Source organism: Talaromyces marneffei, chromosome 8, assembly GCF_009556855.1.
Source record: "Talaromyces marneffei chromosome 8, complete sequence".
NCBI lineage: Eukaryota > Fungi > Ascomycota > Eurotiomycetes > Eurotiales > Trichocomaceae > Talaromyces > Talaromyces marneffei.
In genome coordinates, this window is record NC_072355.1 from 1,590,766 (window position 1) to 1,613,249 (window position 22,484).

Here is a 22,484-nt window from a genome sequence, read left to right on the forward strand (position 1 = left end):
GGAGAAGACGCTCCATAATTGCGTGAAAAGCTTCGACATGTCAATATCCACAGAGGCGCCTTGGGAGCTACTGTCTGGCGTCGAAGCTAAATCAGAACTCTGCTTGAACGTTAACCTGAAAGGTTTCTATCAAATCTCTGAAGATCTCTCCAGGTAATGATCGTCCGTCAAAGCATTTCTTCAAACAGTCTAGACCTACTTTCGATATGCCCGTGCTGCCAAGCCCGCGACTTCGGTGGCACAGGGCATGTACATGACTAAGTACGTATCCCCATGCGTATCTTGATAGTATTTAATACATATAAAATACGGGGTCACAACTTACAAGGATGGCTAGCCCAGGGGTAAATTAGGCCCAGCCCACTGGTCCCTAATTTGGGCAAGCGTCCGCGCCACGGGCACGATTGTAGCAGGAACAGGGCGGTGATTGGCTGTGTGGCAGAGTCAGCGTAATCTCACGTTTCCGCTGGTCTCCGCTTCAATTGAGTCTTTCATTTCTTTCTGGAAAACAAATAATGAATTCTTTGGATCTTGAGCTTTTTTTTTAGGTGGTTGTGCCAGTGAGAAGACATAATAAGCGGCCAGGCTGAAGGGATATTCAATTTGTCAAAGGTTAGGACTGAGGATTACTATGTAGGATCTGTTTGACAGGAATTTCTGCTGGGAGCCGTATTGCATATGGATATAGAATACGCACTTCGTATGCAGTACATAGTACGGTGCGTACTACATATGTAAGTCATCTTAGCACGCTGATCCCTGTCATATCAGCGCAAGACAAACGGCATCTGCATGAATCTGGTCAAGCGACGTTTCATCTTAACATACCCTGTATAGAAGAATATAGGTATCAATTTGATCTGGGCACTCTCATTGCAACTGACACTACGGAATATGCTCAACTACTACGTACAATATCATCAGGTTGCTGACGTTAGTACGGACTTTGTACGAGTAGATGCCTCGGACCATGTGTATGGATCTGAGTTGCCGCTTATGCTCGTCTTGCAGTGATACGTAAGTGTAACTAGCTACGGAGTATAACTATGTAGTACTACGTACATAGTACAACGTGGCTTCGTACCATCAGCTGCTCCAAGCCTCCAAGTCGTCATACTAACAGAGTAGTACCATGATAGTACGTACTACAGTAATGTGGTCGAATTGCTTGAGACGTAAATTACCGATACCCCGTGGTGTGGCGTGGTGATACTGGTCTGGACCCGGTGGAAATTAGGTTTTACTTACGTTGACCACCCATATACGTGGCTCCATGGCCTGAACTGCTGTGGTTGTTTGTATTGACCTTGCCCGCTGTGGCTAATGACAGTACTGACTTTTGCCGATGAGTGATTAGTCTTAGCGGCTAAAATTAGCCGTACCGGGCCAAGCCCTCCCTCGCTCTTTCCCCACTGTCCTCCCGTGGTCCAAAACGAAAGACCCAGCCTGGCCGCGTTGGCTACTACCCAAACGACCAACTTGCTCTTCTCCTCCCAAACAACGCAACGCTACATACAACAACTACCACCACCAGCATCAACCATCTCCCCCAGTCACTCGTTTTCCCTTGTACATTCTTCCATCTCTCATCACCAAAACAACAGGATTATCATCCCGATCAGTCTGCGACGACTTTTTCATACACCACCGACCGACCGATTTTCCTGTTTCAGAGCTTCATTATCCCCTGCGTCGCACCTCCGCCTCTTGAGTTTTGGCAACCACCAGCCAATTCAACCCACACCAGCTTTCGACTTGTTTTCCATCGAAACCAGTCAGAAATGGGCTTTGCCGGCTAAGTTTCGATTTACGGACAATCGAATGACGATAACCCGTGGTGAAATCTCTAAACTTCGCCTCGAACACTTTGACGTACAACACCATAGGCTATAGAGGCTTGACGTCTCTAGCTCATTCTTATACATATACCACACTCGTTATTACCGCTGTAGACCAGCGACGAAACATCCACTCGATTTACGACTTTTTGTTTTTGCGTTTCTTCTGATTTCGTTTATTGATACCTTGCACAATGACCTCCACAAACGGTACACCTATATTCCCTTTTATTATTATTATTACTCTTTACTAACTCTTACATAGTCCTCCGAGATTTCTCCTCCCACCTCACATTCCGTAGCTGTGTCACATGTACCACAGAACCAGTCTGCAATTGTGCCGCCGGCGAATCATGTGTCGAATCGAGTCGAACCTGTACAGAATGCCCGACCACAACCTGCTTGCCAGTAGCAACATCCACTCCCGCACCTAGTTCCGGTGGCGGCACACATACTGGAGCCATTGCGGGAGGAGTCATTGGTGGTCTTGCTTGCATCGCCATCGGCGTATTCCTCTTCTGGTGGTTCGTGATTCGAAAGAGGCGCCAAGCACAGGCGGCTCAGCAGTCCGTCGAACCTTCCATCCGTCATGAACGCAGCAGATCTATGCAGTCAATCGCATCGACGGTCCTCACACGTGCTTCGAATGTTATCCAGATCGCTTATATCCCTGGTGTCACCAATCGCTCGTCTCCAGAAACCCCAGGAACGCTGGTTCCCCCTGTTCCCGCCATTCCAAGCGCACACGCTTCTACCTACAGCAGTGACCAATATCTCTTCACACCGCGCGATCTCCGCGACTCGCGATACACTGCTACTAGTGATCGTCGCAGTATCGCTACTAGTCTAGCACGAAGCAGTGTTGCCACGACGATTTATCGGCATGATGCCATTGTCAGCCCCATCCCCGCTCAACAGGTTCGTGCTGCCAAAGCCGCCGTGGTCAGTGTCAAGACAGGCAATAGCACACCTAGCGATTCAGTTTCGTTGCGCACCGTCGAAGCACCCGCAGTTCCAGCCATCACAGAGGCTCAGCTACAGAAAGCCGGCAAGATGAAACCTCAACTCAGTTCCATTGTTGCACGCTCTGTTGTTGCTCGCCCGGTGAATGTCAAGGCTTCAGGATCGAAGCCCAAGGTGCCTACAGTTTCAGAAGAAGAGGTTGCATCGCAGTCTCAGCCTAAACAGCTAAATAACTCGGAATCCACGTTTGACGACTCGTCCGACGATGACAGTGATGCCGAAATCAATGAAAAGGGTCAATCCAGTGCTGGGGACAATATTCAGATTGCTTTCTCGTCGCCTAATGAAGGCCCGTTCGCAGACTCGAATATAGCAGGAACCCCTAAAGTAACCGTCAGCACCGCCGCCAGCATCGCGCCTTCGACTGCGACCGAAACAGTGTCGACCTCTCGCACCAGCATGGACAGCAATCATGACCCACACCGACAAAGAACCAGCATAATGTTGGAAAACGCCATTGCTCCTGGTGCCACCATACAACGGTCACCGAGTCCATTTGATGACCAACATGAAATCAAATAACCGACATATCAGACATTTTCTTTCAACCCCCTTCTTGTACGTAGTATATATTACATTTATTTCTTTCGCCATGCAGGCGGCTCATTGGTTTGCACGAGTTGGCTTATGGAGTATCTCTACGCTTAGAGTTTATCATATCATCTTCAAATACCATTCTTTCACACAATCATATCTTCTCATCAATGTCGAGTAATACAAGTAATATTTTGGTTCAACTAACGTCATCCATCAAATCATCCATAAACACGCCATTCTCTCTGACCCAGAAAGGAAACCCACCATTATCCGGCATTTTCCTCAACGCACTCAATACAGCCTCACCACTAGCCCAAGCACTCATGTTACTTGTATCCACCCAAGCCGAAAACTTCCCCTTCTGCACCACAGATTGTCGAATCGGCGCATCACGCTCCCATTCACTTATCGTCGACGTAGCGGGATACGTACGCACATGATCTCTTTGAACAACGAGTCTCAGGTCAGGGAACGTGGAGTTCCACGGCGCCGGAAGATGGGGTTTGAACGTCGGCGGCCCTTGCCATATACCATTCCCATGCCACCCTCCTCCCCCTAAAGCCGAGGAGGAGGAGGAAGAAGAAGAAGAAGAGCGAGGCGTAATCCCCCAAGTCGTATACACAACCCCACACTCAAACACTCCCTGCAACCGTCTCAGCTCAGCTGCAATGTCATGATACAAAACACTCATATAAAAAGATGTTCGTTGCTCGCGCCTTTGTTGGATTTCAGCGGCTGGACGACCGATTTCGGTTGTTCGAGCGATTTCGTCGCGCAGGCGATCGGACCAGTAGAATGCGCTTGCGCTGTCGAGGAATATGCCGTGTAAATGCCTAGAAGAGCTGGTTTTGGGATGATCAAGGAGGTAGGTGTCCAGAGATTTTAGGGTTGAGAGTAGTGAGGTAGAGGTTTGTGGGCGGAAGATGTGGATGTTTTGGAGAGTGTCGCGGATCAGTGTTGCCAACTCGTTTGTAGCATCGCCGGAAGTTTCGGCGCCGTCTAGGGCGTGCTGAATGACACTCTCAATAATATCGTAGAGTCTCTGGACGTCAAGTCTCCCATCCGTATCGACAAGGACGACGGCACCTCCTCGACCATCGAGTTTATGGCCGTTGAATGAGGCCGGTAAAACGCTCATGGCGATTAGATAATAGACGAGTTGAGATTTCCCGCCTCCGGAGCTGGGGCTTGATATTTCGATGACTGGTTTTCTCCTTTTCGGGCCTGAAGAAGACATTGGTTGAGGATGAGCGTATTGATTTTGAGTGGTCGCCTCAATCCCAGAGGAGGGCTGCTGACCCAGGAAGACATTCAACAATTCATCGAGATCCTTGATCCCGAAAAATGCATCATCCTTGTGGGATGGAAAATGATTTCTTAGATCGTGCAGTAACTATGCTAGCGTTAGTACTGTTGCAGATATATATCACTTCATGGGAGGGCAGAGAAAAACCTCATCAAGACTCTCTTCTTTGATTTCATCTAACAGACGTTGTCCGAGCGTCGCAGCGGCGGTAGTCATGGTTCATCGTCATTCCGAAGACTGTAAAATCGTGAAAATAGCAGATAAATACCTAACTTAATCTTAGGTCATGTTTTGTGAAATATGAGGGGTTGGAGATGGGAATGAGGTGAGGTTGACCAGGTTGCTAAGATTGATGAATCTAGCTGATTAGATTAGGGTTGTGGAGATTGACCTCTCTAACCCTACCGTAGTATATAACCTTACGGATCGGTGGTAAACTGCTCTTAGAAGAAACACAAATGTTTTTTTTTAAAAAAAAAAAAAAAAAAAAAAAAAGAAATTGATCAAAGAGCAGCAACGGAGCTCTTGCAACTTGTATCTAAAATAAAACCATTCCATCTCTGCGGATACAGCTTCTTCATAGCTTCCTCGAGCTGATCCGCATCCCCTAATTGTTCTAATTCTCGTTCAAATGTTCGGATGTATTCCCTCGTGCTCTCAATCAAGTATGGCCCATCCAGCTGAGAGGCTCGCTTATGTCCAGGTACAACAATACTCGGCTTCAAGGCGGCGATTTGGTCCAGTGCATTGAGCCAACTTTTCCTCTTCTCTGGAGTATTGGCCTCGGCCAAGAATTGGTAACAATCGCCATAGACGACATCGCCCGCTACGACAAGATCCAAATCCGGCACATGCAGGAATGATGATGCGTCGGTATCGGAATGCGACACGTCAACACCAAAAAGGCTATGGCCATCAATGAAGAATTCGCCCGTCTCTGGCAGAGATTCCGGAACAGTCTGTCTCTCGGACAGGATTTGACCATCTGGGAACCAGCCCTGCCATATCGGTATCGACGCAGCAAGTGTCTTCTCTATCCCCGCAGCCACAGAAGCCGTCGCAACGCATTTTGCGCCGGGAAAATGCTCAAGAATAACCGGATTACCGAAGTAATGATCTCCATGCGCGTGCGTGGTGTAGATGTATTCTAATTTCGTGTCTGGGGCTAGAGTTGCTTTGATCCAGTCTGCGAGTGCTTCAGTCTGTTTTATTGTTATGGGTGTGTCAACAAGTACGGCTGATTTGGAGTTGTGGATTAGAGTGCATGATATTGGCGACCACTGTGATTTGGATGGTTCTGTGAAACCGGTGGCTGCGGGTATTGGGGGTGCAACATATACATCTACCTGGAGAGAGCCGGCCATTGTCGTTGATTGTACCTGGGTACCAGTAGTCAAGACTATTCTTGTATAAGTGGTGACGCTGGAAGATTCTATGGCGCGATTTGTAGTATTATATAGACTCGTCCAGCGAGGGATATATTACGATTACTGATCAGGTCGTTGGATCGATATGCTCAGTAATCAAGATCGAGTCTCGACCCACTGAGGCTGTAGTGAATTACCTTAAATTACCTTAAATTATAGCACACTGCATGATTTGCATAAATAAGGTTCAAAGAGGAGAATGTTCACTAATCATAAACTACTCCGTACATGGGGGCGACCTTATTTGCCTCTTGGAAGTATAAGTTATCAAGAAAGCCCATCTGATTGCCTGATATAATTTATCATCACACCCGATGACCATACAACTAACTGTCTCTCTGAAGAACGAACTCTCTATTCTATCAAATCAGCCATGTCTAATTCGTCTATTCAAAAGGTAGTTGTTGTCGGCGCAAGTGGCAGTGTGGGCAAGTCCACAGTCAAGGCCCTGCTCGGGGAGGGTTTTCAAGTCACCGGAGTCACTCGCGAGACCTCAAAAGCAACCCTACCAGAAGGTGTGCGGCACATCAAATCTGAATACTCCGAAGCATCACTGCGTGAAGCTTTTGATGATCAAGATGCAGTCATTAGCACAATAGGCAGCATAACTCCCGGAGAGGCATTGACCATACAAAAACAGCTTATTGATGCCGCCATTGCGGCCGGTGTTAAGGTCTTCTTCCCTTCAGAATACGGCATTGATACCTCGGACCCTTCTGCACAAGAGTATATTCCGTTTCTTGCGGATAAGATCCAGACTCTCGACTATCTCAAGACACAGCAAGATAAGATCTCATGGACAGCAGTAGTCTCAGGATCAATGTTCGACTGGGGGTTGGATATCCCTGGCTTTGGAGGATTAAACGTCCCCGCGAGTACCGTCACGATTTTCGACGGAGGCGACATTTCCTTTGAAGCGACAAATCTATTTCAAGTCGGCAGGGCCATCGCCAAGTGCTTGAAGAAGCCGGATCTTAGCAAGAATCAATATGTCTATGTGAACAGTTTTACGGTCACACAGAATCGTGTCCTAGCAGCTCTTGAAAAGGCAGCTGGAAAGAAATTTACTGTCTCGGAAAGCACCGTAGAGCAGCTCTGGGCAGATGGAGCCGAGAATGTGAAGGCTGGGCAGCCAATGGGTATTCTGGCTATGATTGCTGGAGCTATCTATGGGAAAGGAGGATTGGCTCGGTTTTCCATGACAAAGGGATTGTGGAATGAGAAGTTGGACTTGCCGCAGGAAGACTTGGATGAATGTGTGAAGGAATATTTAGCAGGGAAGAAGTAGTAATATGACATACTTGATGCTCTTTCAATTACGACGATGGCCTTTTTTTGTTTCTGACATATTTGAAATAAATATATGCACCGGGATTATTTTAACTTGGCTTCAAATTCCTTCACGATCTCATCGATCGCTGTAGCTACTTGATCCGGACATGACAAAAAGGGGCTGTGACCGGATCCTTCAAGAGTTCGGATTACCCATCTTTCCTGGCCACCTGCGGCTTCAATGATACTGTCTTGACGCTCAATCGGAATGGACACATCAGCCGTGCACCTGATATATCCCAGTTGACCAGTATAATGGTCGTCTTGCCAGACTTGGGGTGGCACAATGTCCATGGAAGCGGCCATACTGTGAGGACGGACCTGTGGCAGTGCCCATTTAATCCGATCCGCAGGCACATCTGGTGTATAGAATAAACTAGCCGGATCTTTGACGACACACAGACCTTCAACCGGGGAGTCCCACGACACAACAAAAGGCAAACTGCCGGCGTTGCGAATGAACTCGCCTTGGTCGTATCCACCAGGATGCATAACCGCACATAAAGCGATCAAACCTAGCAGCATGCCATTGTGTTCCCCCGATAGTCCCCTCATTCCAGCGCTGGCGATGGATCCTCCGTAAGAGTGTGCCAGGACAATGACACTCTTGCCCTTGCTAAGTAGCGATTCCACACTGGACCGCACTTGCGCAGCGTCGTCAGATTGGGTCGTACCGGGGACTTTACTGGTGCATGGTAGGTCCACAGTTTCCACGCTGTAGCCAAGAGCCTCGAGCATGGGAATTTGAAACTTCCAGCACCATGACCCGTGCCATGCGCCATGCACGAGGAGGATAGTTGGTTTGGTGGTGGTCGACATTATATCGAGTGCTGAGGGAGTTCAAAAGAGGATATCTGGAGGGTGGATGAATGTGAAATGAGACGTTGGGGTATTTATTTTCAAGGTAGCGGAGATCCAGGAGATCTACATAGTACTACGTAAGTGACTCAAAAGCTGAACATGTAGCTGAAGCCTGCCACACAAATCGGGTTAGCGGTACTGGCACGCAAAATATCTCCCTCAACTAACCAAAGAATATTCTCCATGGTTTATACGCCGGGATTGGTTGGTTGTGGGATACGGCTGTACGAAGTCTGTATGGAAGCCTCCGTGTAGGCATAAATCGCCCACGTTCCCCCATTAGTTGGTTCCAAAAACCAGCTTAGTTATGAATAGGAATCAGCTTTACCATGTTGATGAGCTCGCCACTGTAGACTTCTCAGATTGTCATTTAAAAGCCATGCACACCCTGCAAAGTTTTGGAGTCGATACCGGTCAGTCAAATTGGGTAATTTTGTGTATCCGTAATAGGTAGAACCGGGCTGAGGTTGGCAAGCTTGATAGTGAAATAACCCTAAGCGTCCCCGATTGTCTTGTCCTTCTACCCTGAGCCTGCGTCGCGGTCCTAGCTCTGTTCAGACGTGCAATAGCCACCGCAACTGGTAGTAAAGGAAATTCGTTTCTTTCTGTTTTACATCTTCCATAATCTCCATATATTTATCCAGCCGGTGAATCTTTGATTCAATTCAAGTCAAGTATCTAATCCATATAACATTGATATCGACAGGCTGCTTTCCTAGCTCTGCATTTAGGTGAGAACAAATCTGTAATTCACTTGACTTGGGTTCTTTTCATCTGACAGAAAACTGCCATTCCCACCTTCCTTGAACAACTCTCCAAGATCTCCCTTCCCACTTCGGGGGACAATTTCAAACGTGCCCTCTACTCGGTGCTTTGTTGCGTCAAACTTTCCTGTGCCCTGAGTCATGAAGCTCCCCTTCCTGCCCTCGAAATCTTCAGACTCAATGAGATCAGTGAAGACAAACACGGCCGATCCATCCTTTTCACAGCCGGGCCCGGCAGGGAGATATAGCATCTGATAGCTGCTGGTGACAGAGGCATTGAGCCCGTCGAGGGCCATTTTCACCGAGGCCGGTGTTAAGCGAGGGAAGGTGGATTGAGTGGCCGGTGATCGATCCTCATCCCAAGAGAGAATCCTTGCAGGGGAAGAGAAGACTTTTGGCTGAGACATGATTTATCTTTTATTTCAATCAGTATGACATCACTGTCTCACGAAGCCACACAACTTACTCTTGGACGAAAAGAATAGGTGTGTACTTCCAAGACCTAGGTTCGGGGGATACTATCAACTTGAATATCGGATTTCTACGGGAAATATGAAAGGGACCGGCCATTAATATATGCCTTTTTTTCTCCCTCTTCACTGCACGTGTTGCCTACCCAACGCAAATCATCCATCATATGCTCTAAAGTTAATTTCAGAGCCAAATTTGCCTACTCGCGTAATATTTCCGCGTCAGGCTAGATCCGACGCGCCTCCTCTTTCGCGAAATGCACACGAAGTCACGGGACTGTGGATATTCATTAATTATTGGACTGCTCGTAGCCCTGAAGGCTTGTACATACGAGGTTCAACCCGGAAGGACCGCTGTGGGCTGCAAAACTCTTCGGATAGGATGGCTCTGGATCTAGAACCCGATGCTACCTCTACTGTATATGAATTCAGGAATGCTCCATCGAGTGCCTGGTGGAGGAAGGAATTGGATTAATCTCCAACGCATAACCCAAAAACTAAATTCATTGGTAGCCGTAGTTTCGAGTTGCGTACGGTTTTGGAGCAATCGCTCACGGTCGTGTCTTGTTTGACCGATAGGGGTCGTTGTCTCAATAAAGAGCCGTTTTGCTCACACCGGTGATCACGGCGGATGAGGCCAATCTTCTCCGAATGCTTGTGTAAGTTTAATATACGTAGAAGAGAACAATGGAGCGACTGACCAATAAAAGCCCAGCAGTCACGTGAACAAAAGTCTGTAATTTTGATTGATAACGTACGGTACCGTAGGTAACCTGATGTAATTGCTCAGTCGGATACGGCTAGTTACATGCGATGACCTCGACAACGTCCGACTAAAACAGCTTTACATATCATACTCACAGCTCCACGATGCAACCTGCGATTCCGTAAAAAGCGCACCAAAAAAACCACGAAAATAACTCCTCGAGAACGAGTCCGAAAAATGGCCCCCCTCGTCCCCATCTTCGCAGCGGAAGACCTCCCATCCCGCGTCCAAATCGTCCACCGCGGCTTCAAAGAAAAACGCCGCAAAGGCGAACCAATCGACCTACACAAATGCGAGCTGATGGAATTGGTGCAATACTCATGCAATCCACCCGAAGAGGGGATTCTGGCGCCTGGCGTTGTGAAGTGTAAACCTATTGTACGGTTATTTCGGAGGTTTGTCTCGTTCCCTTTTTTTTATATACATCGAAGGAAGAGAGATGCTGATTTGATTCTTGTGGTAGGTGTGCCGATGGTCTTACCGTTGAGACGACGAGTTGGGAGAAGATGAATACGAATAATAAAGTGGATACGAGCTCGAATACGGCGGAGATACAGAAGGGAGACAAGGCATGATCTCTTCTGTCTGGAATCGATACTGCTGAGCAGGCTCACTCTATCGAAAATTGTACAATATACAATGCATGGGAGGCGTCCATTATAGATGAATAAATGCTATATTTTGAGAATTCTGAACAGAATAATGGGTATCTTGCAGTAAATAAGAACTAAATGAATCAACGCCCGCCAGATGCTTCATCGCTTCCTAAGAGATGCAAATCAAGTCGACACCCACCGCTCAACCTTCGCAATAGCAGATTCCTTTGCATCAGGCAATTTCTCAGCTTTCTGTGTCCCCGATGCATTCTTCCTCCAAAAACTCCTCTCACAGTTGACAATAGGCGCGAGGTCAAGAGTCGACAACGAAAACTTGGCATCCTTCTGTGCCGCACCTTGTATATCGATAGGTTGTTGACCGTCCGCCGCCGTCGTAATCGGTTTCTTCTTACTCAAACCCCTGATCGTCTTCTCAAACATTGTCTCCGCACTCTCCGCCTTCCGTCCCCATAACCGTTTCTCACTCTTTCCCGTCCCAGTAGCATGCGCATCCTTAAACGCAGCACGCGCCAACTTGCGCAACGCCTCTTCTCCATTTCGACTATCCTCCATGCCCAGCTCCCGTATTCGCCTTGGATCAGTCTCTCGTTCTGTGAATACAGGTGTAAATCGATATGTATGTTTGCTAGGGAAATGCGGGAAATGTGCGGGGATGTAACTGATTTGTTTTCGTTCGTCTTCGCCGCTCAACTCTTTGCTGAGGATGGGTATACCACTGAAGGCGCCAAAGACGTCTTCATCTTTTTCCGGAGGAGGACTAGGTAGAAGCGTGGGGATGGTCTTTTCGGATTTTGAGGATTGGATATATGGTGTTAATTCTTCGGTGCCGACATGCCCTTGTTGAAGCGCGAATTCAAAATCTTGAGGGATAGGCTGTATTCGTCTCGCTGCCGTCATTGATTGACGCGCAAATGATGACAAGTGAAGGATATCTAGCCCCAAAATGTTAAGACAGTGAGTAAATAGTCTCCAGGTCTATACGAACACTCTTCAGTCGCCTGTCGAAAAGCATCCAGCGCCGCAGGCTCCGCCATATCATATCCAGTCTTTGTCAGGATCAGCCCAATCGAGCATTCAAGGAGATGCGTAACGGCGCCATCATCGAGTAGCGCAGGCTCTTGGAGTTGTGTCTTGACGGGATGATGGAGCTTGTGGTTGTGATGGTAGTGTTGTTTCTGTCGTTTTGTAGATGGTTCGTCAGCGGGTGATAGCGACGCTGAAGGGCGCTTAAGTGAGGCCGGTTTACTGTTATCCAGGGCCATCGTCGCCTCTAGTGTTGATGGGTAGATGATGGTTGAGTGAGAAATTGCTGAGGGTTGTACGGTCAGTGAAGATACCTCTACCATTAGGTAACTTGGCGTGCCGACGGATCTGGTCATCGGTGCACGTGACTTTCGTCATAAATTCTGGACATACCTAGCTTGGAGTGGCGGTTTAATAAATGAAGCTTATTCAGTTATTCGGAGATTAGTATTGTTTGCTACTCTGATAAGCACCAGTCATACCCATTTTACTTCTTGAACGCATCTCAATAATGAGCACAATAGTGATTGTATGATCGATTCGATTGTTATATCGCTGCCTGAGGCATCCGCCGGACCATCTCGGCTAACCCAATCCGAACAAAGTCTTGGCGCAACATCAGCCAACGTCGTCTTCCACTTCCAAGCTTCACCACTTCCCATACACTCCAAGCTCCTCGCAAACCGTCACAATCCTCCCATTCACGGGACATCTTACACCTACCTACCAATTCTCGACTCTGTGAATCCATCTACTGGATTTTAACTTCGCAATGGCTGCTACTATCGCTCCTATCACCGGCGTAAGTCTGCTACGACCCGTTCCGGAATCGGGAAACCAGCCGGCTGTCTTTCTTTCGATGAGCTGGTTGTACGATTGATTACATGTTCGGTATATGCTAATTGATCTATAGATTCTCCGCCGGGGCCTTGTCCTTGACCTCAGCACCGCTTTCGGTGAGTCGATTGACCTTTGAAGAAGAGAGGAGGGGGAACCTGTTATTAGATAAGATTCGGGAACACGACGACGACAATTGCGACCCGGGGGATCTATGTGTGCTGAACGCTTTATAGAACAAAACTAACCCCGTTGTGTACCGTGTATAGGTCTTGGAACTACATTCGGCTACCTCTGGTGGTACGGTATGTATCAAGATCGCCCCTTCTCATCACTACTGAACAGGGCACTAATGAGTTTTATACAGGATACCACCTCCCCCGCGTCCGCGCCCGTGACAACTACTACGCTCGCCTCGAGGCTGAGCGTGCCGCCGGCCGTGCTTAAACATAAATCTCACCCATTCGACAAGATACAAGAAATGATCATGTACGCTAAACTGCCGGGGCACTGTGTGGGATTACCGGAGAGAAGATAAAGAATAGATGTTGTTTTTTTTTTAATTCAAGAGTCTATCGATGCGAATGTTGTACATAACAAGAAGAAAACAAGAAAGATACAAGATTGGCACAGTGTCTCGTCTCTGATGGTTTCTGTGTCCTTCGTCCACCTCAAGAATTGATTATTTCCTTTGTGCATTAAGGCTGTTCTCTACCTTTAGGCTTAGAGATACTTTTGTTTGGAAAAAAAAAAATATTTGGTCCGTTATGCGATATACACTGTGAGCATGTAGCAAGTCGTCAAGGTGCTTGGCTGTAGTCCATAGACAAGACATCAAGCTCATGGACAAGTATGCCTTGCAGTCGAGGTTGCATGCTACACAGCATCCTGGCGATTGACGTATCTCATGCATAATTGTAAGAACCTTTGAAAGAAAAAGGACTCGCATAGCAGTGTAGAACATATTCGTTATCATGAATCCATAATCATAAGTATACTATCTAGATACCTGCATGCATCAGAAGCTAAAAAAAAAAGCACGAGACAGGTCTCCTAGACTATAGATGTCAGACCAGCAACGATCTTGCTCAAACCGAGCCAAGTTCAGGTGCAGCAACAAATGATCAACTAAACAAATGCCGCAGCGCCATGAAGCAAAGGAAAAGAAAACAAATATGCCCCTCCTAAAGCGAAGTATAGATCAGAATCATCGCAAAACACGGTCAAACGAAACCCCCTTCACACTCCCACCCGCCATCGAATTCTTAACATTCTTTTTAAACCCTTCCCTATTGAGCCTCAAATCCTCCGCAGCCTCTTTATTAAGAGGATCCGAAGCATTCGGCTCCAAAAACAAAAACTGCATGCCCACAATCACCGCATTCAGATTCAACACTGGTTTCCAATCTTCCCTCAAAATATTCAGACACACATTTCCCTCCAGGTCGATGTTTGGGTGGTATATCTTCTGTGTACATTTCACTTTTGGCGGATCATGCGGGAAATTTTGATTGATACTAAACGTAAAGTTGAAGCTGCCGCCTTTGTACATGCCTTCGTCGGGTTCGATGGTTAGGGTGAAGTTTAGGATGTCGTCGGGATTTGGGAAGGTCATTTTCATGGTTGAGCCGAGGGAGAGTTCTTGTAAATCTTTTTTTTTTTTTCATGGCACCCAAGCGTCAGTCTTTCTGATTCGGAGAACGAGCGTGGAAAAGAGAATTGGGAGGGGAGGGTTACCTCGCTGGACACGCAACTGAGCGGCGGTGACTTTCTTCTTCTTTGCAGCACCTCCATCGGCATTTTCGGCTTGTTGCTGTTTTTGTTTCTGCTCAAGTCAGTTTGTTTCTTTTTGCTTGAATCGCAGAAATGAAAACCGAAGTGTCATACCATAGACCAAATTTTTAACATCTTGGGCGATTATAGGAGGTCTTCCACCACCGTTCGAAACGTATATATGTTCTTCGTTCTATCCGCAAAAGTATCTAATATGGTCCGTCTGATATCCGGTCTTATCTCAACGCCTGTATGCTATGCGGGGTCCTCGAATGCAGCGAACGTGACAGAGCAAGAAAGTCGATCGTGGTAGTGTGAAACACGTAAGCAGGGAGCGTCAAATAACGGCGAAGTTAGTTAGGGTACTGCCTTTTTAATCAAGAAACGGCAGACTGTGGAAAAGCAACTGTCGTGTCGGAAACAAAGCAGAGAGATGGATTGTCAGGCTGGATCAAAGACGATGTTGGCGCGACTAAAGCTCTTTGAGGTTTGGGCCGGGTAAGGCGTTATCGGAGCGTGGGGCGGAAACGCCGATAACGATTTTGCTTTTCTCATCCTTTGCCTTCGTGCTCTCTCTACTATTAGAGTTAAGGAGTATGCTGTACGATGAATGTTCTTGTTATTTTTCAAAGAGTTTTCGCTGCTTTGATGTTTATAGTTTTCCTTGATTGAGCTTCAGGGTGGTTCAAAGATTTTTACTCAGTATATCTCGAAGCCTGTCAGGGCTACGTCACGATACAAAGGACTTAGGAATGGATGGCTTCATATTCAGTACAATTGATTCTCGAACTATACTAATTTATCCTACGTACTTTGCTCGCCAAGGAACACAAAGCGTATCGATATCGTCACGACCATGGATAAAGAAACAAGAAACAGTTCAAATATATTTAGCAAGCAGACAGGACATGAAAATAAAAAGAGAGAGAAAAAAAGGCAATAAAATGAGCCGGAAACAGGCAAAGGGACGTGGATCTACAGTACACTACATGTTCAGAAGGGAAAACAAATCGAAGATCATTGGGGGGAATCCGAGGGATATTAAAATGCGTTCTTTTGGGAAGGACAAACAGCGCCAGATGGAGCCACTGGTCCACAGCCAGCTGCATGCAGCAGCCCCTGTATAGTTTCGTAAATGTTTATCGTCGGGCACACATGCACATGATACCAGTTCGGCCCAGGAACCAGCAACATCCGATGAATCGGACCAGTGCAACAGCGGCGGTGGCCCAAAGGAGGGCCTGGAAAAAGTGTGTGGTACGAGTAGTGGCTTTGTTCTGAGGAAGAGAGTTAGCAGTTGAAACCTTACTGCGAGTTGAATAAACTTACTGTGAATCCGAATTCATCAACACCATCACTGGTGATACAGACTGCCAAAAGAGCGTTGGTGAAGATCCAGAAACTGACAAGCTTGGTACGGAAACTCTTGTAAGAATCCTCCAAGCTGCGCTCCTCCTTCTCAACAGGAGGCACAAATGGTGTCAAGGCACGCTTGACGGTGGCCTCAAATTGACTGTCAATATCAGCCTGAGGCTTGTCAACTTCTTCAATAACTGCTCCTTTTCCGTCCGCTTCTTTTTGCGTTTGAACCGATGGCAGAGCATCGGCCTTATCTGCACCCTTGGTACCCCAGGAGACATCGTGCCAGTTACTGAAGGCGTAAACGTTGAGGATATTGATAAAGGACGACATGATCAAGAGATAGGCGGGGAACGAGGTGAACATGTGCCATGGGTCCATGTACAGGAAGGAAGCGACGAAGTAGAGACCGAAAGTGGCAGCCAACGCAATAATAATAATACCCGCACCGGACGATGCGAAGAACGATTTCAAGAAGCCACCAACTCCGTGGCTAGTGTCAAAATCCATGGGTGCGGAGCCAGTGAAGGCATGGACAACCAAGTACAAAGAGTCTACCACAATGTAGAGCTGCACAATGCCGAAAAAGATGAACGACATAATATATGTGTGTTTCGAACTGTCAAATGTCAGTCATTGGAAAGGAAAACCAATAGTAGACGGAACTTACCCCTTGGGACGATTTCCAAGAGCCAAAATGAATTGAAGCAGCAGCACACCGAGATAGCCATACTTGACTAGTGTATTGATGATGGGAGTAGCAGAGTTACCGAAGGGAAAGGCTTGGTTACCATTGGAATTACTAGGCGTTCCGACAAGATCCAATATAACCGATGTAGTAAGCCAGTAAGATGCTGCTTTTCGTTAGATAATTGCAAGCAAAGACCATTGAGGATAATAACTTACCAAGAGCAAACCACGTCAAGATAGTGTTGAAAGTGTTGTAAAGCATTTGGAAGTGAAGAACGAACATACGAAGAATGTTGTGACCACTCTTGTAGATACGGCTGAAATGCATAAGACTGTAAACACCGGCAGCAAAAGAACCGTTCAACCAACGACGACGCTGAGAAATAAATTCAGCAGCACCTTCAGGCACATCAGTTTCGGCCTTGGAAGCCTTGACATATGACAAGTGCCATTTAGAACCGGCCTTGGCCACCAGTTCGAAACACAAGATACGATCTTCGGCCAAAAACATGTTCTTTTTGAAAATGTTCATGCCCTCGATACCCTTCTTACCCAATTGCTTAGAAAGGGTGTGGTCACCGTGGAAATACTGCTCCAGAGGTCGGCCCATGATAGCACGGAATCGGTATGCCGAGAAAGCACCGGGCAAGACACTGACATATCCAAAGGAGGATTCCAGGGGCTTATCGAGAATATTGGAGATTTTGTACTCGAAATTCTGCGCTGCGACGAGAGGGTTGACCAAATTCCTCCAACCTTTACCCAACATGGCGTGAATTTCACCGCAAGCACCACCGAGATCCTTGTCGTTGTAGAAAGCCTCCCACAAAGACAAAATGGACTTGGGGCCGGGCTTGGTACCGGCGTCGAGCAGGACGCAAATTTCGGGGTTCAAGATGCGTCCAAAGGCATTGAAGAGCCATCTGTGAGAGTTAATCTTCTTGCTGTTCTTTTGTTTCAAGCAGAAAATCATCTGCACAGGCGGTAAAGTGCTAGGGCCATCATCGGTAGGACGAATGAGCTGCTGGCTGGGTGTAACGGAAAGCTGGGTGGTATATTCGAACTATTCGATACGATCAGTAAACATCCAAACAATGCGAGGACGGAATGGCTTACAATGTGAGCCACGGTTTCCTTTCCGTCGACATCACGTTTCATGACACCATCTTGGTAGATACCAATGGTAGCAAGAACGTCAAGAGTGTCCTTGTCGCAAGGATCGATACCGTCAAATACAAGACAGACAACGATCTTCTGCCAAGCGGGGCCACCCTTGTTCCAGAATTCAGACTTCTTCAAGTTGACGATGTCGCGAATATTTTGCATGACACCGTGCAGGGTTCGGGAAGTTAGCTGTTTGTCTTCGTTGTAATAGGTAATGGCAATCAACAGTTCGGTATGACGGTTGTACATGGCCGGTCGTAAGTTGTAACCGTTGTGCAAGGTGAATTCGTTAGGATCACAAGTAGCGGCGGTGTCTAAGAAACTCGATTAGTACAACTGAAGTCCTTGATCGATTCAAGCTTACATCGCATGTGAGTGAACTCCTCGCTGCCACCCTCGAGATCATTTCGGTACTTGGCCTGGACGGCATTTTGAATAGCACTAGGAACAGGGTAGTCGACACTCAGGACGGAACCTTGCACAAGCTTGACCTTCCTAGTGGCATATCGGCGCAGACCGGTGCCAGGAGCTTGTCTCTGACGCCAGGCCTCAGTAGAAGAAGTCTCACTGCGTGCATATGGTGAAGCCACACGGCCAGGGACACCAAAAGCAGTCGCAGGGTTTTCGGCGCCAGTGTCATGGTAGGGGGGAGCTGCTGAGTCGGCGGCATAGGATTCAGTCAGACTGTATCTTGAAACTGGGCGCATTGGGGAAGCGGCTCGGCTGTGGACAGGGTCTTCGAAGGGTCCGTTGAAGGGGCCCTGGTTCAACAAGCTTCGGGAGGCATCGTCTTCACCGTATTGCTATCGTATAAAGCTCACTGTTAGCGAGACATCAATCAAGGTTATCGATCGGTTATACGTACGTTGGTGTGTCCCAACTCATTCATTCGATGACCCTCATCAGCATAATTCGAGGATGGCGAGTGAGGATGGCCGCCTTGGTAGGCCATGTTGTCTTGTCGAGCAGAATCTCGAAAATACGGTACAGATCAAAGAAGCACGAAAAATGCTATGAGGTAATTTGCAAAGACGGAGGCGTAAAGGTCTAATATGTATGACAGCAAGGCGAGCGGAAGAAAAATCGTGTTTCTTTCTTTAGATGTGAGTTAAGCTGAAAGAAGCTTCACGTTGGCGCAGCGAAAACGAGCGAGCGAGCGTAGCCGCCAGGGCTGAGAGAAGTTGGCTGAGCGGAGAAAAGATAACCTAAACAACCGCTTTAAGCCAGTTATACCGTTTTCTCCGTTTGAAGGAGAGAACAAAATAACGGGCGCAAGTGGTGATCAAGAAGTTGATGATAGTTTGATTGATGAAAAAGGGAACAAGTGTTTGGGAAGAAAGTTGAAGAGGAACCCAAGGTGTGGAGCAAGGGAGAGAACTGACACAGGGGAAGGACGACGGGGACAACGATGCATACGCGTAATGTTGTTACAAGAATACGGGGTCTGGGTAAGTTATTCAAGCCCATTTGTGTGGAAGTGAGTCTGCCAGTTGTCACTTTACGGTATTGTAGTGTATGTATTATTACAGTAGTACTATACATAGTAATTACTTTCACTTTCAGGGCGCCTTCTGATTGGCTGGCGGACCAACTAGTCAATTGCTGACTGTGGCTCAGTCGCGATCCTTTTTTCTCGATTTCTTTTTTTGTACTTCCTTGCATTCGGACTTTACGCTCATTCATGGGCATGATTTAAGCTTGAATAGGAGGATGTAGCATGCGGCTGGGAATGATTGTATGAGGCGCGTCAGTTGATGGAAGAGACATGCATACCTCAGTGACTCCAGCATGTGAATCGACCAGAAGACACATATTTTTAGATTCCACGCCACGATAAGAGCTGCATCATTATTAAATACGTCAAGTATGTACGTAGTTAGGAGACTCCTCCTTTACAAATAAGACAGATCAATTCTACTAGTTACGACGACACATCCCTCGATTTTTGCAATCAAAGTAGTATTTTTTTTTTTTTTTTTTTTTTTTTTACGAACGACGACCAGACCCATTCTCGATGAGGCTGCTTGGTTTCTCAGCCAACTTGTACGGGAGCTCCGCCACAAAATGATCATCGCCTTCCCGTCACAAACTGAAACACGGTCGTATTTGCCAGTATACACCCTGATCCTGTTGGTTTTGTGATTTGAAGGATTTCTTGTAATTTTTTCCTGATGTGGTTGTTATTCCTGGTCAATTACATACGTATCATATCTTCATCTGCAGAGGCTGGACGTCAAACAGCATCTTTCCGAAATACGACCCGAGACGTGTGTTTGTAAAATACATACGTACCAAGGTACACAGCCGTCTGGACAAATGCGAAACTCCACATGCAATCCCGCCTGAAACAAAGTTGGACAGGGGTCAACCGTCATTCAGGTCATCCACTATGAGAGGACGTGACTAACTTACATGTAACATTTCTGTAGTAGTTTAATCCAATCACTACCACATACGTAGTTAATTAATCAAATATTGACTAAATTTTGTTTGCCCTGCTACGGTTCGGTTGGCGCTTCATACTGAATGGCAATATTTATTAGATGGAACGAATACGATCTGCCGGAACGGGCCTATTTTCCCAGATTTCGGAGTCTCTCTTACGGGGAAACGGGGGGGAAAAGGAGACTGGAAGGAATTATTTCAGGGTCCTACGTATAAAACAGGGAAGGGAAGCTCGGAATCACCTACGATTCGTAGGTGCATGCTTTTTTTTTTTTTCCTTCCTGGGTTTGCTTCACTTGTACGTATCGAAGAAAGCACAGGGGAAAAATGTGTGACGCATTCCAGTCGCCAAGAAAAGATGAACCAAGATGCATTGTAGATGAAAATTACGTGGTGGTAGCCAATCACAAGTGGTTTATCGCGAGTCGCCACATTCTTTGCGATCGTTGACTGGTCGGTGGCTGGAAGCCTGTGCTCCGTATTCAGTCTGTAGGTATTAAGTACGTACGTACGTACGTACTTGGTTCTGTATGAGTTACAGAGTAGATCAGACATGGGAATACTCCGTACGGTACTCCATTCTTCGTATGGCATGAGAGATCGATTCATCTTTCTCGTGGCTAGCGACCCAGTCGATACCACCAAACGATCCTTTCCACACACGAATAATCTCATACTACGGTATACTACATACAATAACAGTGTCCGGCCGGTACGGAGTATTAACACCCAGTATTATAACGGCCCACTTAGTCTAAATGTCTAAATATAGAATGGACCATCGCCCGGGCCACCGAAGACTCTTGTGTATTGTTTATGTACAGAACCCAAACTGGTCGTTGTACAATGTCTGTAGAGGCCGATCTTAAGCTTGCTTCTCGCCAACTATTGGTCATATGTTTCACTTTTCATTCACCAGTAAGAAGTCAAATGCAGCGCCATCCATGACAAGAGAAGACTTATGAGTAATCAACCGATGTACTCCGATGCCAGTATATATGTATGTATATATGTATGTATGTATACCTATGACCTCGATCGATTTATCCAATGAGATGGATGGACATCCAGGTACGATGTGGTTAAGCAGTCGGGAGCCTGGTCTTGCACACGAATTAGCATGTTTGAACCTGAGGTGCTGATAGGCACATGTAGCGCTGGAAGTTGAGAAGCATCTATCGGTCCTCCAAATGGCATAGTGTGAACAGCTCGTCAAACTGCATTTCGACCACAGTGTTTATTCCCATACGATGGACTGGATTTATATTCGCCGCTCGTTCTGGTCGCATGTCATTGCTTGATTATCGCAATAATCACAGTTCTATTCCAGCTATATACCACCACCACGCTACTGGGAAAACACTGCCAAGCAATTTCCCAGGTTGTCTTGGAAGCTACCCTTCCAATCATATAACAAGCGGATAACATACAAGATAATGAGATTCAGAGGTGGGCTAAGTTTCAAAACATTAACTTGCGTCGGTCGAGTGTTGTTCGATTACAAAGCGATGGACGAACCGCTCTGAGTATCAAGAAAGGACGGTAGAAACCTAGCAAGAAATAAATAATGAATATGAATGAACCAAGCATTTAGTGCCTGAAAAGGAACAGAGGTGCGCCTCTCAGCTGATAGATGCGTATACAGGATGTATCAGCCTTGTCAACTGGTCCATTAACCCCGCTTCATTTATTGCTTTTATCTAACCAAATAATCTATTTATATTATGTTGCAGACGTTTTACTGTTAGTATTTCTTTTATCCTTAACTCAACTACAACCGCTAAAACCTCACAGCATCCGACGAAAATCAACGAGACTTCCAACATGCCGAACTACCACTACTCAAAGCTCCAAAATGACCTCGACGACGAGGAAGATGTGCATCAACAATCTTCCACCATCGAGTTTTCTTCTCTTAAAGATTCCTATCGTTTAAGACTCGTGATATCTGGCGGAATTATTGCCATGTTGATTATTGCCTTCTTTGGATTATACTATGGAAAGATGGGGCATTTGTTTTGTCAGATGGTATGTATAGTTATTTCGAAAAGCGGTTAAGGCTTCTGCGTTAATTTATGATTTATTTAGGGTCTAAAACATGCCAATTCTCCGAAGGCATGATGTGTGGTGATATTTCAATTCGATTCAACTGTTGCAGAGTGATGTTTGTGAGAGATGCTCCGAACATTCTTTTTTTAGAAGGGCGATTATCATTATATGTAATGATTGGGAATGATGCAGGACTATATTGA

At 46.6% G+C, this 22,484-nt stretch overlaps 11 protein-coding genes across 11 annotated transcripts; 4 read left to right on the top strand and 7 right to left on the bottom strand.

The window, feature by feature from the left end:
• Window positions 1-2,032: 2,032 nt before the first annotated feature.
• On the top strand, window positions 2,033-3,383 carry EYB26_009931 (uncharacterized protein; the record flags this gene model as incomplete). Its single annotated transcript, XM_054269176.1, has 2 exons — window positions 2,033-2,048; window positions 2,104-3,383. 2 exons carry the CDS (start codon window positions 2,033-2,035, stop codon window positions 3,381-3,383), a joined length of 1,296 nt encoding a protein of 431 aa, XP_054125151.1.
• Window positions 3,384-3,594: 211 nt separating this feature from the next.
• Window positions 3,595-4,920, bottom strand: EYB26_009932 (uncharacterized protein; the record flags this gene model as incomplete). Its single annotated transcript, XM_054269177.1, has 3 exons — window positions 3,595-4,622; window positions 4,698-4,791; window positions 4,852-4,920. 3 exons carry the CDS (start codon window positions 4,918-4,920, stop codon window positions 3,595-3,597), a joined length of 1,191 nt encoding a protein of 396 aa, XP_054125152.1.
• A 287-nt stretch (window positions 4,921-5,207) lies between these two features.
• EYB26_009933 (uncharacterized protein) lies at window positions 5,208-6,068 on the bottom strand (the record flags this gene model as incomplete). Its single annotated transcript, XM_054269178.1, has 1 exon — window positions 5,208-6,068. The coding sequence occupies one exon, from the start codon at window positions 6,066-6,068 to the stop codon at window positions 5,208-5,210; it is 861 nt and encodes a 286-aa protein (XP_054125153.1).
• Window positions 6,069-6,504: 436 nt separating this feature from the next.
• EYB26_009934 (uncharacterized protein) lies at window positions 6,505-7,419 on the top strand (the record flags this gene model as incomplete). Its single annotated transcript, XM_054269179.1, has 1 exon — window positions 6,505-7,419. The coding sequence occupies one exon, from the start codon at window positions 6,505-6,507 to the stop codon at window positions 7,417-7,419; it is 915 nt and encodes a 304-aa protein (XP_054125154.1).
• An 86-nt stretch (window positions 7,420-7,505) lies between these two features.
• On the bottom strand, window positions 7,506-8,282 carry EYB26_009935 (uncharacterized protein; the record flags this gene model as incomplete). Its single annotated transcript, XM_054269180.1, has 1 exon — window positions 7,506-8,282. One exon carries the CDS (start codon window positions 8,280-8,282, stop codon window positions 7,506-7,508), a length of 777 nt encoding a protein of 258 aa, XP_054125155.1.
• A 769-nt stretch (window positions 8,283-9,051) lies between these two features.
• On the bottom strand, window positions 9,052-9,495 carry EYB26_009936 (uncharacterized protein; the record flags this gene model as incomplete). The annotated part of the gene is made up of 1 exon (XM_054269181.1): window positions 9,052-9,495. The coding sequence occupies one exon, from the start codon at window positions 9,493-9,495 to the stop codon at window positions 9,052-9,054; it is 444 nt and encodes a 147-aa protein (XP_054125156.1).
• Window positions 9,496-10,501: 1,006 nt separating this feature from the next.
• On the top strand, window positions 10,502-10,899 carry EYB26_009937 (uncharacterized protein; the record flags this gene model as incomplete). The annotated part of the gene is made up of 2 exons (XM_054269182.1): window positions 10,502-10,719; window positions 10,788-10,899. 2 exons carry the CDS (start codon window positions 10,502-10,504, stop codon window positions 10,897-10,899), a joined length of 330 nt encoding a protein of 109 aa, XP_054125157.1.
• Window positions 10,900-11,103: 204 nt separating this feature from the next.
• EYB26_009938 (uncharacterized protein) lies at window positions 11,104-12,203 on the bottom strand (the record flags this gene model as incomplete). Its single annotated transcript, XM_054269183.1, has 2 exons — window positions 11,104-11,873; window positions 11,927-12,203. 2 exons carry the CDS (start codon window positions 12,201-12,203, stop codon window positions 11,104-11,106), a joined length of 1,047 nt encoding a protein of 348 aa, XP_054125158.1.
• Window positions 12,204-14,008: 1,805 nt separating this feature from the next.
• Window positions 14,009-14,709, bottom strand: EYB26_009939 (uncharacterized protein; the record flags this gene model as incomplete). The annotated part of the gene is made up of 3 exons (XM_054269184.1): window positions 14,009-14,451; window positions 14,539-14,626; window positions 14,689-14,709. The coding sequence occupies 3 exons, from the start codon at window positions 14,707-14,709 to the stop codon at window positions 14,009-14,011; spliced, it is 552 nt and encodes a 183-aa protein (XP_054125159.1).
• A 1,004-nt stretch (window positions 14,710-15,713) lies between these two features.
• Window positions 15,714-18,739, bottom strand: EYB26_009940 (uncharacterized protein; the record flags this gene model as incomplete). The annotated part of the gene is made up of 7 exons (XM_054269185.1): window positions 15,714-15,851; window positions 15,904-16,552; window positions 16,604-16,787; window positions 16,840-17,686; window positions 17,740-18,101; window positions 18,152-18,590; window positions 18,653-18,739. 7 exons carry the CDS (start codon window positions 18,737-18,739, stop codon window positions 15,714-15,716), a joined length of 2,706 nt encoding a protein of 901 aa, XP_054125160.1.
• Window positions 18,740-22,056: 3,317 nt separating this feature from the next.
• Window positions 22,057-22,353, top strand: EYB26_009941 (uncharacterized protein; the record flags this gene model as incomplete). Its single annotated transcript, XM_054269186.1, has 2 exons — window positions 22,057-22,260; window positions 22,321-22,353. The coding sequence occupies 2 exons, from the start codon at window positions 22,057-22,059 to the stop codon at window positions 22,351-22,353; spliced, it is 237 nt and encodes a 78-aa protein (XP_054125161.1).
• Between the last annotated feature and the right edge of the window lie 131 nt (window positions 22,354-22,484).